Source organism: Corvus kubaryi, unplaced genomic scaffold (assembly GCF_017639235.1).
Source record: "Corvus kubaryi isolate FWS band 111438036 unplaced genomic scaffold, C.kubaryi_AGA036_p1.0 split3-73, whole genome shotgun sequence".
NCBI lineage: Eukaryota > Metazoa > Chordata > Aves > Passeriformes > Corvidae > Corvus > Corvus kubaryi.
In genome coordinates, this window is record NW_024582091.1 from 9352116 (window position 1) to 9371720 (window position 19605).

Sequence of the window (19605 nt, forward strand, 5' to 3'; positions counted from 1 at the left end):
CAGACTTTTTTAGAGCAGTGCAGTCATATTTTCTGTTTTGCTATTTCCAAACCCCTGCAGAAAGCTAATATAACTGAAGAACACATCATGCACTTGACATGCTCAAGCATCTTTGAATTAAAATATACACGAGTTTTCTCCAATGCATAGTCAATAGAAAGATGTTTGCTTATATGTAATTTTAGATATCATTTAGCTGTCTGAGAGATCAAAATATAGTGCCAGGTTCTGAAGGGAGTTATACTGAGGATAATCCATTGAAGTTGACAGGTCCAATCAATATACAGCATGCACTGACATGAGGTGGATTCATGACATTCCCTGCATACTACACATGCACAGACAATAATTGCATCTGCTCTCATTATGTAATTTCTAGGAGATATATTCTAGCTAATAAGTTTCATGTACTAAGTAGTCTGTGTATAATTCAGATCAAGTAGTGTAATCCAAATTAATTGTATTCTTTATTTATTGCACTTTTAAAACATCAAGTAGCATGAGAACGTAACAGAATGCAAATTACTTGAAAATGTAAGAAGGCTCTGTAGCAGTTTCTCTTTGCAATACTATGTCTGACTGAAGGGAAAGGCATTTCAGATTTGGAGTTTTCAGCTAAAGCATGCCACATCTATGTGACACACCACAGACAGACAGACATCTTGTGATATGCCTGTAATGACAATGAGAGTTGATTCCACTCTGCAAAAACAGCAACATTAACTGAATAATTTTGCTGTATATGTTTTAGATACATATATTTTCAATATCATAAGTGATACAGTGTTGTAAACATCAAAAGTACTGCAAGCATCTCTACGTCTATGTGGAGATAGAAGGAAATAAGTATAGCGCTGTATTTGGTTGTATTTTCTTTTGAACCTGTAAGTAATTTACCTTCATATTTTGTTTTTGGCCTTCAGTCCTAGGGCTGATCTCTGCCTTATGTTGACATTCAGGATGACTCTGTCTGTTCTCTCAAGGCTTTCAGATGAAAGCTATATAATCATTAGTGTATTAACACTGATTATTGCAGGACACTTTTTTCAGTCCTTTTCTACCATATCTGAAGGCCGAAGACTATACGAACTTTGTCAGTGGACAGAAGACAATCCCATTGTTACAGCTCTTGTACCTGCAGAGTATTGATGCTGTTTCCCATCAGGAAGGCACACACAAACAAAAAATTTCTCAGGAGATGGAAGTGGATAGGCTAGTAATCTTCACTCATTTGTTCAGACAGGCACTTTTTTGGCACCTACTTCAGGCACATACTCCCCAACACCTCCTCTATCCCCTTTTTTTAGACTGTGAAAAAAAGCACTTGTCCAATCTCTTAACCAATTTATTCAGTTTTTAATGCCAGCAGTCACATTTGTCTAAACATTCTATCTGGCATGTGACTAGCTGAAGTGGATTTACCAGAGGAGTAAGAGGACTTAAATCCCGTATTTTTCAGTGCAGTAAATTTTTCTGAGACTTCCAGATATACTGTCATTACAAATGCAAATTATCTGTTGCATTGTGAATGCATCAAACATATTGTACATGTGCAGATTAAATTTGAAGCATGTCCACAGAATCCATTTGTGGGTCTTGAGGACCACAGTGGCCTCCTCTGCAATACATGCCCTTTTACTATAGAGCGGCCACAGTCCCTAGGTACATAAAGCTCACTGTTCAGACATGGCACAGTGCAGACCACCACTCTTTCCCCAGAGTCTGCTTTCATGTTTTGTGCAGTGTGATGCACATGTACTTCTCCCATGCACTCCTAGCCAAAACCTCAGTGAAACACTTTAGGTGTTATCTCCAGAGATTATTAACGTCAGCTGGTTTTTTTTTTTTAGGCAACACTACCATTACACAGGTGTGAAGTGGTATTAAAAACAAATCGGTTAGCTGTAGTTTACCTTTTTGGGCAGTTGGTTGGTAAATAAAAACACTCAGATTCAGATGAGCAGTACCTCACATGGCTTGACTCCAAAGAGGCTACATTCAAACCATTTTGAGATTGGAAGCTGAGCAGACACATTAAGTCCTGAGGTAATAAACCTGACCAAAAGACAAGAACCTCAGGGCTAAGACTAACTTAGAAGAGACTAAAATATACACTAAGGAGGTGTCTCTTGCGTCTTCTTTTTCTTTAACAAGAGAATCTCCATTCCTTAAGTCTGTACTTGACTTTTATTTGATTCTGTAACCACAGTGATATTCCCACATCTTAAAATAAAAGTGAAAATTGTTAAGACAAAAAAGATGCATCACTTTATAACGATATAGAAATTAGGTCTGTGAATTATAGAGTTTTCAGTATACACCTTACATCTACCAGCTTAGCGACATCTGAATTGTTTGGTTTTGGTTTTTAACCATATCATAAAAACTATAAAAAAGCTTTGTGTTTAGCTGTACTCCATTAGATTTGCTCTTAGTTGGGCATATATAAAGTCACTGCATCTCAACTGCGTGCTCAGATTTGTTGCATTGCCCCATTTTAATTTTTTCAGTTATTATATGAGATAGGGAGATACCCACCACTCAATCCTTCATGGGCTTTGCCAGACCCCCTCTCCAGCCATTGTACAACTCTGGAGAATCTTAAATCCAGAGGTTCTTACGAGTTCTTTGTTAATCTGTTTTGGCCATCAAATCTTTCTTCTACCATGCTCAGAAGAACCTTAGCAGCAACTCTCATCAAGGTGCTTAAACAGGTCATCTCTCTGTCAGTCTTGACTGTGGCCTTTACTTAATCATAAATTGGCTGGTACATAAAATGTGGACAGCACATGTGTGAAGAGGTTTTTTGTCTAATAGTTCCATGGTTAGAAATCTCGCCAAGGATGGGAGAGACACAAGGTGAGGTCTCATCATTGCAAGATTCAGAACATTTTCAAGAGGAATGAATCTCTGTGCTGTAAGAATGAAATCTCCATGCTATAAGAATGAAATAGGCATTTTGGAGTACGGAAGATACTCTAATTCCCTCTATTCACCATTAGTCCTAGTCTTTCCTATTATAACTAAATATTGAGTATCTCAAAGGGAAAGACTACTTTGTTTTACATTCTGTAGTTAAGGTTTTTGCTGAAGAGAAAGTACCTAATCAGAGATGTTAAGTATCAGTCCCTACAACCCCTTGTCACCTCAAACTGGCTAATTACTACGTGTCCAATCTCAGTCAAGAGCCAATAGCAAGCTACATGCCTTCGTCCTACTGAGGTATTTGTATCAAATGTGTTTTTAATGTGCAGCCTGATAACCAGTAAAAGATTTGGTGCAGATTCAGTCAGGATGCATGCTGACTCACCAAAGAGAGAATAGGGAGATAAGGATTACTCTTATTGAAGCAGTTGTTAATTGGCCAGTCAGGTACAAAAGATAACATCTGATCTAAAGAAGAGACATCTCTAAGGAAGAAAAAGAATACTTACTTTAATTAAAAGGGGTGGTCAGATAATCTCCCAAATAAAAAAGAAATCAATGAATTTGAAGAAAAAGAGATTAGATCTGTTTAAGCTTCTGGGAAGGATTTACAAAAAAGGACTTGTTATAAAAAGCAAGTGTCTTACGCAAGAAAAGGACATAACCTAGGGTCTAACATATAGAGAAAATAGGACTCTTCATAAACTGAATTCTTAGGAAATCTTGCGCACTAACAGCTGGATAAAAGGGGAGACATAATCTCCATGTCAGTAGAGCAAATGTCAGTTTTATTTTGTTTTGTTTTGGTTTTGAGTTATAAACATTTGTAACTCTGTCCTATTTTTTGATTGGTTGGTTGTTTTATCTCAATCTGGCTTGAGTTAAGTTTGTTTTCAAAGTGTAAGGAGACAGAAAAATGTCTTTACTCCTTTCTTTAAAAATTGTATACTAAGGCAATAATTTACCTCCAACTGCCATAGCCCACGACGTGTTCTTCAGAGAACCCATGGGTAACAGTTGTAGGATACACAGTAGGATTGTGTAAGAGCAGCAGGTGGTATCACAAGATACAGGGGAGGAGATGCTGACAACTATGAGGGTTCTTAGTCATGCAGCTAAGATATGAAGAAACAAATATCTGAAGGACTTGAGGATCTTCAGAGAACGTGTAATACTGGTATTTGAATGATCAATCTGCAGAGTAGGTAACACTGAATTGGGCAGGAACTGGAATGCAGATGCCAAACCCTGTCTCTTCCCAATATGCCTACAAAGTCCATGCTTTGCTTTACCTTCTGGTCCAATGCATAATTCTACTTCAACAATGGGTGAGGGTACTCTTACACTAGAATATGCTGTAGTTTGGGGTTAGGTCACGTGCTGCAAATATTTATCTATTCAACACCCCTCAAAAACAGCAGGAAATTGAACTCACCTCTTCTATCTCAGAACCATTGAGCTGTGAGATAAAATATCCACTGTCCGTCTTCGAGGTGAACCTAACTTCAGATTTTGAAAGGTAGTGTGTAAGCATCTAGCTCCAAAGGAGAGCTCAGCTCTCTTATGCATCACCAGAGCAATGAGCATCATTTCAGGGTCTGATCACTTAACATATTTGCTTCTGCCATTCTTATTTTGTGGCTTAACCTTTTTCATAGATTATGGTCATATATCTGGTGCCTAATCCAAAGCATGCACTGAGGAGGTTGGACATGTACTAGTTTTAGTTATATCTGCCCATATAATGTAGGATAGCACAGGATGTTGTAACAGTAACACTGATGGAAGCAAAATCTCTTTTCTTCCCCTCAGTTCTGTTTCACATCTGTTCCTCTCCCTGCTGGTCATGCTGGCCTTGAAACTTAAACTAATGATACTGTGCTTTATTGCTTGTCTTTTGGAAGAAACGTTAACAATAGATACCACCCTCATCCAGGCTTTGACATTCTTAATTTCCAGGACAAACTTCTGAGCCCCTAACCTTTCCCAGCCTCCAGCAATAGACAATTTACAAGGTTCCTTTTTGCTAGGAGTCCATGTGAATAATATAACAGTATGAAAGATTTTGTAGGTTGATCAATTGGAAAGCACTACATGACAATTTTTCCTTACTTCGCCATAAAGCTACATACATATTTATAGTCTAAACAAAAGAACATGAAAGATTTTACTGATTTTGTGAGGAGTGTGTTGCATTAAGAGTACAGAAATTTGGCAGAAAATAAATGCTATTACTTTCCAGCTAGTCCTCAGAGATCAAAGGGGTTGGGTGCAGCTAGGCTTAATTTCTGATTATAACCAATTCAGTGCTGTAAGTCTGATTGCATTCAATGAGATGCACCAGTACTGTGGGTATCATTCTCAATGGCAGATTCACGAATTGTGTGGTTTACCAGTTCAACACTATAAATCTGGTCAAGGTCAATAAGAACTTTCATGAACAGATTCACAAGTAATGTGGTTTACTGCTCAAACACTGTAAGCCTGATCGAGTTCAATAGGAACTTTCATGAACACAGATTCACAAATAGTATGGTTTGCCAATTTTGCACAATAAGTCTGGTTGAGTTCGATAAGAATTTTGCTTCACATAGTTTCTAAGAACTCGACAAGATTTCCTAGACAAGATAGGAAGGGACAAGATAACTTGGAAGGGAAGCGGGGCCTCTTGTCTGCTCCAGTCATTCTGGAGGTCCATGAGGAAAGAAGACATAGTTCTCAAAAATTCTAAATAGATACCAACATCCTTTGGCAGCGTGTACTGCCAAAGTCCTTCAACTGTACTTTCTCCGAGACCATCTACAAAGGCAGACAGAGATAAAGCTATGGAACGTGATAGGTCTTCCTCCAATTTTTTTGATGCACTGATACTCATCTTCTTAGGAGATTTTTTCTATAATTTTGAGAAAGGGAGGAAAGTGTTCTTATTCAAATGAAATCCACTAGGCTTGTTAAGATACAGAAATAGAGTTGAAGGATTGTGGTTTTCCAATGTTGTTCAAAAACATGAATGAATCCCATAACTCAAATAATGATAAGTCTGTGCAGTAGCAGTAGTACAGAGGACCACTAATCAAGAACTATGCAGTAGGAGGCAGGAAACGCCTAGTATTTGTTTCATCCTGGTTTGGTCATATAATTTATTTAGAATTTCTTTTCATTTTGCACATTGACACACTTGCAGTAGTCTGATAGAAGGGCAACTATTGATTACAGCACAGTTCAAACATACGGTGTGCTAGATCATGCCCTAAACTGTATGGTCGGGAAATACAGGAAGTAATAAAATAATATCACAAGCACTAATATGCACTTCCACAACTCTCCTGTTGATGAATCATTTATTTATAGTAGCCAAACAGATAACAAAGCCAATTTTTGGTCCATCCAATGGAACTTTCTTTAAGCTGTACATTATTAGAAAGTTGATCTAACAATGTATGCTTATAACTACAAGGGCTCTGTTACAAATCCTACTCTTTAGGGTTTAATAGCTCATCTAGTTTAAATCACATTAAAATAAAATTTGGTTTCCAGCCCAGATGCACATTTTTTTACAAAACAATTATTCATATAGGATTTATGTTTAATATAAAGATCAGCGAGAAAATTAAATTTTCAAAGACTTCTATTTTCTTTGACAAAAAAAAGATATTCACAAGTACGTCTTTGAGGACAATTGAACAATTCAGTGTCTGAATTGGAAAAGTGGCCTTAGTCTTTAGGAAAATGAACTCCCTATAGTAACCTGGTTGGAGATCCAATTGCAATATATTCATCACCCAGCTCATTCTTCTGATACCACACAAATGCAGACATCCTTTGTTGGGCATTTGCAGTATTTTAGACATAGTCATAAGGCAGTTGGTTTTGTTTATTTTATTTATTTTCATTTCCACAATTTCATGGATTGTTTTTTCTAATCATATGAGGGGAAGGAAAGCCCTAAATCATAATGACCTAATGTTAAATGTATTAACAATTTCAGGGTAAACAATACTTTTTTAAACCGCAATTTTATGTGTGACATTATTAAGGAAAGTGTGTTCATCTCTACATTTTCTTTGTCCTATTTCTTTTCTCTTTTTCCTTTATATTACTTTTTTTTTTTACTTTAGGAAAAACTGTGGCCATAAACCAGATGTTGCCATATACTGCTGATAGGAATAAGACTGATCACGGAATAAATTGTGCATGCTAAGAGTTAGGTCATGTCTCAGATGTATGAACATGCACAATGGAAAGGAGACTCCTGCAGCTGAGCATTCCCTATGACTTCCTTGGGACTTTAGGTCCAGGTGTAAAGAAGCAAGCAGGTGTTGGAAGGACTTTATCTTCATTAATGTGCCAGCTAGCACTTCTGAACAGACACAGTGATATATATAACCTGCTATTCATAAGGGCCATGAGCTTCTTTCTCGCCTTTTACTAGGCTAAAAAAATTTTATGTCTGCATTTTCCATGTGCTTCTTATCATTATATGTCATTTCTTTACTGTGAATGGAGTTGGAATACTGAAGTCTATCCTACAGGAAAAACAGCACCTAGTTGAACAGAAAAGAAATTTATAGAAATGTACATACACAAGAATTAAGAAGAATTAAAATAATCTCAGCCGAAATATTATAATTTCTTAACTTGTGTAATTTTCTTTCTACAAAGCTGTAATTAAATACTTAAATAACAGATTCTTGCTGTATTTAAGTAATATAACTTAATGGTCAAAAAGCTTTCTTATCCTAGTTTAAACACAGTTATCAATCAGCAAAGAAATGACTCAAGTAGGCTACCATCATAGATGTGTAGCAAGATGTCAGCTCTTTGTTTATTATAAAAACCCAGGCAACTACTTGGATCACTAGTTGCTAGTCTGGGAAAAAGTGTTCACTTAGGTGTTGTTAGCTTCCTTTGTCTCACAGAATCTCAAAAAAAAAAAATTAAATCTTTCATTTGAAAAACATTTCTTCAAAATAAGCTAATAAAGTATACAGTGTATGGTATGAGGTGAAGTCCTTTATTAAGTGAGTCTGATAACAAAGTCAAAACTGATCAGTCAGGAAGTTAAAGTGAACAAACCTATGCAATTAGTAAGAGATGTATACTATTAATTATAAAAAAAATCAGTAGTAAGTGACTAAATGTGGCCTGATTGTCAGTCTTTGTCAGATAGGCAATTGTGTCATGAGTGAGTTTTTTGTTTTACAAAGATGGTCCTGTCTTATAAACCACATTTCAATTTTGATGTCTGAGGTAGTAAAAACATTGTTTTCAGTAGTAAGCATAATTATGCAGTATAGTATAATACATTATCAAAGAGTAAAACTCACTTTTTTTTTTCCTTCTATATAATACACAATTCAAATAATTTTCTGTACATCATTTGGCCATCATTTTTGTTGCATAGAACTAAGAAGTTCACCTTAAACTCTGAAAGAGTACTGAAAAGACACTCCAACATTCCACTAGCTGTAAGATTACTCACAGAAAGGCACACTTACAGATAAATATTGGAGCTGAGGGTGTTCTTGGTGCATATGCCATATTAGCCATAGATTTTTAGGCCCAAGTTGCATCCTATTTAGAACTTCTCCCCCTACTTCTCTAATTCCCCTGCTTTTTTCCCTGCCTCAACTGCAGGATGACACAAGATCTGCAATGGTGAATCTATGCTTCTTGGGAATTCCTTTGCTTCTATCATGGGAATTCTGCCAGGTTGATTAAATCATCTGTAGCTCAGTAGAAGAGTACAAAAATTGCCAATAATGGGCATGAACCTACATCTATATTTGCTACATATTTTCAATTCAATAATTTCCCTTGATATAAATAGAACATGTGTTAACAGTACCTGTCACTCCTTTATGGCTTTCTGCATAACAAGAAAGATCCACAGGAATAATAGGTGTCCTTTTGCATATTCATATAATAACCCCAAATGTTAGACACATAGTCAAAGAGAATCACACCAAAAAGGAATGAAGCTTCTAAGCAGGAGATGGATTCTGATTAGATAAGAAGAGTTGCATTATATGAGGGACAGATCATAGATGGAGGACTTCATAAAAAGTGTTGCATTGAGATGTACTAAATGCATTTATCCGTTTTAATTCCGTATTTTCATTCCTTATTTTCTTTATACCTAAAACCTTATTGTTACTTTATGTCAACAAGTCAAAATTACCAGCATCTCTGAGGGAATTAGTAATCATGCATTTGCTGTTCTGCTGACATAAGCCTCATGTAACAAGTTGCAGTCACACTTTTGTTCTGTTCATTACTTGGTCTCCTTCATGGACTTAGCGTAACATTAGGTGCAGCTTCTGTTAGCCGTAATTTCAACAGATTACAAATATATTTATTAATTAGGCTTCTTTTTCTTTTTAACTGCACTGATTAGAAGAGAGAGAACAAACTTATTTAATGAATTTTCATCTGCAACTTATAAAAACATAATGCTGTTAAGCAAGAAATTAAAGTATGTCACTGAAAAAAATGAACAATAAAATGTTAGAAGTGTCCATGTTTGACTGACTCTGCTCCTGCCATTATGTCTTATTTTGGAATCCAATTAGACTGCTTTGTTCGTTTCAAATTGATTTTGGAAATTTTACAAAATTTTGGGTAGTACTGAAAAAGTTTTGCAGAATATGTAGTGTATTTGTGGCTCAGCTACTCTGTGACTGGAAAGTTGTATTTGTGCAAGTGACTTGAAGAACTGAATGAGCCAGTCTAAACCTGCTGGACTGCCCATGATTTATAGTACTTTAAATATAATTATACTTTTAACAGATGCTTTGTTTTAAACTAAACTGGTGTCTGTGATTTTATAATTAGAAGTTGTTTAACTCTCGTGCATTGGACACCATCAGCAAGGATTTAGTGCTAACTGGATCAATTGTGCATCCAATGCTTTTCAGCATAAGGTGAATTCAATTTATTAAATCTTATTCTCAGGATGAATAATACCATCCTTTGCTTTTTAAATATGTCAATTTCTCTTAAGCTATCAATCCTTAATATTTAATCAGCAAAGATAAACGCATTTCATTTGGCCTTAACTGTGTGTCACAATAAGAGAAGAGACAAGAAAGCTAATAAAATAAATTGGTTTAAGTTATCCAGAAGATAAGGCTTCTGAGTTTAAAATATGTAACTATATTTTTCATAGTGGATGTTGTTTTAGCCTGTGGCCCTCTGAAAGACACAATTTGTGAGGGAAAGCTAATAAACTGCTTTAGTGGCTTGAAGAATTGGTCATTTTCTCTCAATTGTTTCCCTCAGTCGCTGTTTGTTTTATTATAGGATTCTGTTTCGAAGACAATAGTGTGTAAGGGTTACATCTGGTGTGTTCAAAAACTAGTGGCACAAAATGCTGAGGTGGCCTGGGGTGAACTGCACTCTGAGAGCAGGCTTGGGATAACAAATTGCCTTTGCATGAGGGCCCTGGCATATAGAATCACTTACAGAGGTGTGTTGTCAAGGCAGAAGAGGTGAACCAAGGGTGGTCACAGGGACTGGAAATTATTATTCCCCCACCTTGTTGCTTCGACCTTCATTTTTCTTTTTTTTTAAGTCATTTAGTGACCTGAGGTGAAATGGACAGGAATTGACAGCACACATGCTGCTGCTGGCAGCAGAATCACTGCAGTTGCTCCTTGGACATGAAAGGAGAGGAAAAAAGATGAAAGAAACCCAGTTGTTCTCTAAATATAACACATGTAACGATAATATGTTTGCTTTAGTTGAAACCAACCCCTTTTTCCTGTAGAAAATGTTCCCCCCTCTCCCCCCCACCCCCACTGCAGTTCAGGAAAACAGAGAGATGATTTTTTGTCTCTCCCTCTCCTTCTCCTTGCTTGCACAAAGAAAACGTGGGTTGATACCATTTTTATTGTTCTGCTGGGGTGGGTTTCAGACCTCGCATTAGCATATTGAATGTCTAATTGAATTCGGGGGCTGTGTTAATCATCTTGTTTTGTTTAGGGGTGGTTGGTGAAAGGTGCCAGCAAACGATTGCTTTGGCTTGGGGTTAGCTTGGTGCTGCCACCCCAAGAAAAAGAACCGAGTAGGGAGGGAGCCAGGGAAAGGCGAGTTGACTGAGTGATGTCTGGAGGGCGAACTCGTGTGTCTCTTTGGTGATGTGTGCTGCTGTACTGAAATCCACCCCTCTGCTGGAGCTAAGGCAAGAGTTGGAGGCATCTGATGCTGCCGTTTCCAGGGTGAAATTTCTAAGGCTGCTAGCTAAAAACAACCAAAAAAACCCCAAATCCTCAGCAAAAATAGCAGTCAGAACAGAAGATCCGGCATCTCCCGGTCCAACTGGCATAACCCAGACAGACGTTTGAGAACCACATGCTTTTAACCTAGCCACACACACGAAAGGGGGGAGGGGAGAGGGGGGTGGGGAGTGGAAAAAGAAAGGGACCAAAAAAGACGCTGCAACTACCGAACATCACATTTCTCACAAAAGGCCAGAAACAGAGCCGGTAGGAAAAGGGGAAAAAAAAAGAAAAAAAAAAAAAAAAAAGAGAGAGAAACAGAGAGAGAGGAGAAGCCTCCCCCTCTTCCCCCGATGAGTTTTTCGCAGTGCTCTGGTGAGGCTCGGAGGTGGCTGGCAGCGCAGGGGGCGGCTGCTGCCGCGGCTGGCGGGGCTCCGCGCAGCAGTGCCCGGACGCTCAGCACCGCCGCCCGGACAGCTCCGCGCCCGCCCTGCCCCACAACAAGTCCCCGCCGCTGTCCGGGAACTCCGCGGCGCGCTCCTCGCGGTCCCACTGCATTGTCTCCTCACGGAACCGGCCGTCAGGAGTAATTACCCCCATTTCCCCCACCCCCTCCTCTCTCTCTCCTTTGCAGGAACGACTCTTTGGGAACCTGGTCCACCCAGGGATGTAAAACTGTGCTTACCGATGCATCCCATACGAAATGCTTATGTGATCGTCTCTCTACCTTCGCCATTTTGGCTCAGCAACCTAGAGAAATAGTAAGTAACAAAGAGGGGGGAAAAATCCAGTTTTAATGCAAAAGGGAATGTGGGGGGTACTGCGCGGGGGGGGGGGGGGGGGGGGCTGCTCCAGCTTTCCTCTCAGGTATATTGCAGACGTTGCATTGAGGAATTGTTTAATATTGCAGGTAGTCAAATGTTAGTCCCCTGGTGTCTACAGTGTCTCAGATAAATGAATTCCAGATTCTGTGATATAACTAAATCCTAGTGAAATTTGCATGCTCTCAAACTCTATATTTAGAGAAAGCCTCGTAATTGTGGTGCAAATGTCTAGAAAACTTTTGTATTGAACAATTAAGGGAAGGTACAGGTCTCTATTATTCCTCTTGGTAGGAAAATCCTAGATACTGTAGTTAAACAGATTGCAGATCTGCATTGGACATTTTCAGCACAGATTTTCTATGTAGTCTGTTGATATGATGTAAGAAAAATAATCAAGTTTTCATAAGAAAGAGGGGACATTAAGTGTATAAGCAGACACTCCCAATATTATTGAATGTAAAAATAGCTGAAAAGCAAATATTTGTGAAGTTATCCTGCTAAAGCATGATTTCATTTTCCTGGTTTCGGAAACATATGAGCAGACTCTTTTTAATAGCAAAGTAAATCCATTTGGAAAAAAAGTGGTTGAAATAAAATACAGCTTTCTGCCTGAGATCTGGCCTAAAAGTACATCTGTCTTGTATTCTATTTGGGTGACAAAACATATCTTGATAAATGTAATTTACAATACACCCCTGAAGCTTAAAAAACATTTTGGTAAACCAGGCATGATATCCTTTAAAACTTTTAGATCTAAATTTTTTCCATATGTATTAGCAAAACCCATCTCTATTTCAGAACATGAGCACATATACGTACAGAGGAAAAAACTGACCTGATATCTGAGGGTAATAGTTTCCCTTACAGCAGGGAAAGCTAGTTTGTTCTCAAGGTCATTCATTTATTTTCATTTTTTATTATTACACAGAGTAAAAATGAAATAATTCTGAATTTTTAGGGTTTTTTTTATGAAGGCTTATGATACTGTTGCCATAGATATCCTGCCATTCCTTCTAGGCAATCATAGGCCCAAGGAAATTAAGCATGTGAGAATAGTGGATCGAAGTCAAAGTTATTAAAAGTCGGAAAGTTTGGTCATTCTGCAACAAGCATGAATCAAATTCTGGGACAAATTACTGGATGATCTTTAATATATTAGAGTGAAACCAAGCTGTTTTCTTAATGCACAGTTCTAAATATTGCTACTTCTGAAGAGAAATATGTATTTTAATTAATGCTAACTGGAGAGTCATTTAAACTTGTGCTAACATCATAGTCACCTGCTACATGGTAATATTAATAGTTTATTTTTCAAAGTATTGGGCAGGTATTACAAGGCATTTTAAAGCTCAGAGGCCTCTGAGGAATGTATTAAGCAGATCTCAGAGTTATGTAGGGATCCGTTTTGGAATTAATTTGATTTCTTCTTCATAAATGATATTACTGAAACTATCTGTGACAGTTTTTCTGCTTTTTTTTTCTGAGTGACTTGTTGGTTTAATTGCTGGAGGATGTTTTTTCTTCATGGTTGTCTGTTGTAACTTACAGATCATGGAATCATCTGGTACACCCTCAGTGACCTTAATAGTAGGCAGTGGTCTTTCCTGCTTGGCCTTGATCACTCTAGCAGTTGTCTATGCAGCGTTATGGAGGTATGTAATGGGTTGAGAAAGCTAAATGTAAATACATTGTTATATTTATTTGAATTGCAGTTTAAAGAGAGCGCTAGATCCCACATTTATTGTTTGGAAAGTTAAAAGAAAAAAAAGAGGAAAATGTCGTGCATGGTTTGATGCCTAAATTTGTTGATGTGATTGATCAGTTTTACTGTCTTGGCCTGCTGATGATGGCATAGCCCACTCTTCTCTTTCTCCTCTTCAGTGTGAATGGTATCGCTCTTTTGGTGGGGTATTCATAGTGCTGAATGAAAACAGGATTCTTTTATATGATATATTTCATGTGAGACTTCTGGGCTATACCTTTAACTGCTTTTCTCCCATTTACATTCTTAAACAAAACTTCTATGTGATAAAATAAGCGTATCAAAGTGGCACATTTAGGGAGGTTCAGTCAACTGGTTTTGAGTTTATTCACATCAGTTGTAAGTTTGAATAAAGAGCACAAAATTAAATAGTCTTAAATAGTGTGGTGGTACATTCCAATGATAGATTTTCCTTCTGTCCTGAGTTTACAATATTAAAATATTATATTGACTTAAAAAGTGCAATAAATACTTATGGAGTAAATTAATTTGAGAAGTAATGAGAAATAGCATGGTATCTAAGTGCAGAAGAAACAAAAAAGTAAGATGAAAAGTCATGCAAAGTAATAAACACTTTTAAAAAATCAACATGGATTCTCATTTAACTTTTTTCAATAATTAAAGAGAAATAGATTCCTATGAAAGTAATAAGAAACAAGGAGATGAAACGATAAATTTTAGAGTAATATAAAATCAACCAATAAAATTTTACTTTTAGAAGTAACTTGATAATTTTACACCCATTTCTCTGTCACTCTTCTGTACCACAGAGTCTCACCGGATTAGAAATATATATAATTATTAAGAATATCTAGTTACATAAGTTATGATAAAAGACTATAAAAATTATCAGTTCTTGTCTGTCAAAACTAAGAATGAGAGTATTTCAGGATCTAATTCCCATCTGAAGAATTATAGTGTTATTTTTTCACTCCCTGATATATTTAGCACTTGGATAGAAATACTGTCATGCTCAGTGGAACTAAGCATGGTCTACTCCATGACTTAAATTAGATACAAGAAAGAAATTTTTTACTGTGAGTGTAGTGGGGCACTGGAACAGGTTGTCCATAGAAGTTGGATGCTGCATCCCTGGATGTTTTCAAGGCCAGTTCGGATGGGGTTTTGAGCAACCTGGTCCAGTGGAAGGTGTCCCTGCCTGTGGCAGGGGGTTGTAACTAGATGATTTTAAGTTCCCTTCCAACCTAAGCGATTCTATGTTTCTATGGTTCTGTGAACTTCTAAGTGGAGAGAAAATGTTATGTGTTATGGCTTTAGTCAATGCTATGAGCTCCTGCTTGCACTGTATTTGCTCGCTCACTAAGGTCCTTTGTAATCCATGGACATTCAGTGTTGGGAATTGACCCAGGTGAATCAATAGTTAACAAGTTAGAAAGTAGCAGTGTGCTGTCTGTGTGAACAAAGGCACTGGACTTTTTGTAGTTGTTTGCAAATACATAGAACTAGCCTTAAGAATGTTGATATATTTTAAGGAAAAATGTGGATTGTGGTATCAGGTTTGTTCTGTCTAACTGAAAAAATGTAATGCTGTATCTCTTGATATGCAAGCAAAAAGGACTAAAATTATTTCCATGTCCAAAGCTCAGCATTTCTTGTGGGTTCAACAGCCTTTTTTACTACTTCCTCAGAGTCAGCTATGGGTGTACAGCTCAGGAGAAGACAGCAATATTAACTGAACTCCAGTGAGAAGCATATAGTACAGGTCATAGAATATATAAAGATATGGCATGGTCTTCAGAGGAGCTGAGCAGCCTTAACTTCCATTTATTTTAGTAGTCAACATTTACTGTTAGCAGCTCTAAAAATCAGGTCAGAAAGGTACTTCACTTGTAAACATAATCATTCTCTTTCTGTCCTGTAGCATATAAAAGGCTGTATACAGAAAAATGAAAACACTTGTACCTTGAAAGGAAATATGTGATAAGACTATTTGACTTTTTCATCTTAAATATATATGTAAAATGAATATACGTTTGCAACAGACATTGTGATGTTCACTGCTATAATTTAATCTTTCTGTACACATTTGGCTATTTTTTGGTGTTCAGTCTTATGAAGATATCAGTACTATTGGAACACCAAGATTATTGTTATCCTTATCCCAATAACGTGTTTCAAAATTCACTGCCATAGTATTATCCACCAACCTGCATCTTATTTATGCATCATGGACCAGATCTTCTGTTTATGTAAATCACCGTATTTTTGCTGAAGTTAGTAATTATGAGTGGCCTGTGCCAGCTGTGGATATTCCCAGGGACAAGCAGAGAGCATAGGAAGTTCCTGACATGAATGCATGTAAGCCTGTTATTATCAGTATAGTGTTAGAACAGTCAATGGTTTTCAAAAGAATCATTGGTAGATTATTTTTAAAATATATAAAGATACTAAGAGGAAATTGTGGAGTATCTATCAAAATATCGTAGTTGTCATGTTTGTACTGTAATAGCTCTTAAATACTCTTTCTGAGCACATGAAAGAGAGCACCTCTCTTTCAGAGTACCTCCAATATTTAATGCAAGAACTAAATCAAAGCTTTGTGTGACTTACTAGTTGTTTTCCTTTTAGAAAAGTTGTACCTTCTCTTTGTTTTTTTTGAACAGGTACATCAGATCTGAGAGGTCCATAATTCTAATCAATTTCTGCCTGTCAATTATCTCATCAAATATCCTTATCCTGGTTGGACAAACTCAGACACATAACAAGGTATGAGATGGATTGTATTAAATTTTCCTTAAAGATTAATATTGTTGTTTTATTTGTTTTTAGCTTAAAATAATTATATCCATTTAGTCCTATACTCATAGGACTTGGTGGTTTTGGTAAAATATTAAGAGACAAGGGAAAATATTTACCATCTCTCATAGTCTTTTTTTCCCTTCCAAAAATCCCTTTTGGTATTGTTCCCTCTAGATAAGCTGTGTTCTCTGTGGTAGACTTGTGTGTTTTATAACTAAATTTCAAAGCAAAAAAGTTCAAAGGCTCAACATCAAAAGCGCAAATTCTGGTTCATTATAATAGTTGTAATAGGATTGTGCTACAGTGTTTTTGTCTTTTTATTAACACACTGGTACTCGAAAGGCAAATAGAAATTGCTTAGAAGTTAGAGTATGACTCTTGAAAATGTGCAGAAACAGACATAATAACAAGCCATAGAACTTTAGATCTCTGACTGATGTAGCTATAAGAAAGTAATAAACCTGCATACCTTAGTTAGTGAGGTATTGCTGATTTATTAATAAATTGTTCTCCAAACATCATTGTAATTTGTGCCTCTCCTGTAGAACTGCAGGCTTGCCAGTGTTTTGAGGAATCACCCAATGCCTGGTGATGCTAGGCAGCTCTCACATGTGGCAATAGGTGGTTGCTTAAAATTAACCTTAACTACAGGATTGCTTGGAATAGAAAATAGTGTTTAGTTGGTTAACTGGGCAATATGTGATAGAATGCTGTTAAGTTTTGGAGTAAGCAAGTGCTTGTAAAGTAGTTCGTTTTCCCACTGTGTTAAACTACTTAATGCACTGCTCATCTTAATTTTTCTGATATCGAACAAAATAATGTTCATCATCTTCTATAGGATAACTGATGTTTCTACAACACACCTGTAATTAATCATGACTTCTTTTCAAATAAGTGCTTAGCGGTTTAGCTGCCAGAAGTCTCATAAATTCAATGTGAGGCACATAGCTGTACCTTGTAAAACATATCCAAACCAAGCATAGCCATTTCCACCACATAAGGTAAGAAAATTATTGAAGTCAAGATATTAATATGCTTTTAAAGTTTTTCAAGTGTGTAGAGGTACAAATAAACAAAATATGGATTTCCGGAAGAAACCCATGTAACTCTCACAGATTTTTTTCAGGAGGGAAAAAAGCAATGCGCTAACAACTTCAGAGTACCAGAGTACAGAAGATTAATCCTCCCTAGAATTTCAGCACTAACATACATAGTCATATATACTATTTTATTATGCATTTCAAGAATAGATATGGTTCAGTAGCTGCAAGTTCCTGTGTACATTGCCACTGTAGAACCAGAGTTTGAGGGCATCAGAACAACTGTGTTGGATAACACCCTTCCTAGGTATGCTGGCAGACTTTCTCTGATGCTTTACTCTGGGAACTCTGAACTAAAACACACCCTTAATCCAGTTCCTTTCTATTAATCTATTTGAGCTCACTCACTTCTGCTTCCTGAACTTCTCAAAATACAGAGATATTACACTGGCATATTTCTGAGACCAACAGATCCAAAAATACAGATGTCAAAGGAAATAACTGACAGAAAAATACACATCACAAAGTTTATCTTTTTAATATGCAGTCTGAAAAATTACTGTAGAAGAACACTTCTTGCTACATTTGTCTTCTTTTTGAGTCCACATCTTGCTTTTGATACATTTACATTGATTTGTTTCTGAGATTTCATGATTTACTAGAAGTGAAGCTGTATGAGTTTTTAGTGTTTGAAAATTTTGGGAGAAATCTTGGGAATATTTTATTACAACAGTATAATATTCAAGTCAGCAAAAATTGTTTGATGAATAAAGGCTGAAGTAATATTTTATGGCAAGAAGATGAGCTCTTCTTCTTTTTTTAGTGTATTGGAGAAATTTGAGAAACATAATATGCCAGGTTTGGGTTTGTTTTTTCTGTTCCATTCTCATTCTTCTGTTTATACTATTCTTATATTATTGGGGCACCTAGTTAACATCCACATGATGATGTTAATATCACAGTACTGAAGCATATCCCTTTTTTCTAGGCTTTAGGTTTGCTCTGAGTTTAAATTGTCTGTAGATCTGTATTTGTGTATATTTCCTTTTTGAGTAGGTCCTCATTAATGTCGTCAAAGCTGAATTCCAGTTTAAAGTTGAACAGTGTGTAAATTAAGCATACCAAAGATGTATTTATAGCAAACAGCATATTGTTGATTTGCTTGCAGTTTGTGGTTTCCTTTATCTGTATTAAACACTTCACCAACTACTTTTATTCACTTCAATGCTATTCAATCTCCAAGAAATTTTAGTACACCCGTTGACATCTATGACAAAGAAAAAAAATACAGAGTGTCTTGGTCTAGATAAGTGCTGGTTTTTTGTTATTTTCTGTCTGGTTTAAATAAATCATAGATATTCTAAAATGTTAGGTTTGGCTCTGCTCTTTGAAAGCTGAGTATATCATCGATGTTTTTGCAAAAGCTTCTTTTAATGAAAGCTAAGTGAGTTTGAATATTGCATTCTCTTTGGTTCAACTAAGTTCTGACTTTTTTCAGTAGAAAAGATCACCTCCCATGGGCAGAAATGGATAAAATATTTACTGAAGACATGTAGAAGGAATTTACATTCTTTCAGACTAGAATAGATTTTCCATTTCTTGTATTACCTGGTTAAACGTGACTTTTTTGTCCAGTTTTAGTAACCTGAGGATACCAACTGTAGAACAGAGGTCTAGGTCAAGGGTCTTTTCAGCTTGTTTTAGAGTAGTTCATGATGGAAGTCAGGGAGAGGAGTAGGGTTTCTCTTGTAAGATTTGGATTGGGATAGCAAAAAGCCTTTTGTCAACAGCAAAGCTTTGCCCCTTTGTTCCTTCTTGGCAAAACATGCACACTTTTTTGAAGGACACAGCTGAGAAATGTTCTGCTTTTTTCATTATGTTTCCCCAAACCTTTCAAAACACAGAACTTTATTCAAAGCTTTCTTAATGTTTCAGACTGTGCAAAAGATTTCTGTTTTGCCAGATCCTGTTTTGAAGTACAGGTCACTGAAGGCTGAAATAAAAATATATTATTAAATTAATTATGTATCTTGTTTAAATATTGTTGGTGTTATACTGTGTATGAGAAGCATATT

The 19605-nt window shown here is 36.6% G+C and overlaps 1 protein-coding gene across 11 annotated transcripts in view; it reads left to right on the forward strand.

Moving 5' to 3' along the window:
* ADGRB3 (adhesion G protein-coupled receptor B3) overlaps window positions 1-19605 on the forward strand; it is a 454887-nt gene that overhangs the window by 346540 nt on the left and 88742 nt on the right. For all 11 annotated transcript variants that reach the window (XM_042017060.1, XM_042017059.1, XM_042017064.1 and 8 more), the window contains 3 exons: window positions 11779-11905; window positions 13517-13620; window positions 16355-16457. In XM_042017060.1, coding sequence (XP_041872994.1) covers window positions 11779-11905; window positions 13517-13620; window positions 16355-16457 — 334 coding nt within the window. The remainder of the gene's footprint in view (window positions 1-11778; window positions 11906-13516; window positions 13621-16354; window positions 16458-19605) is intronic.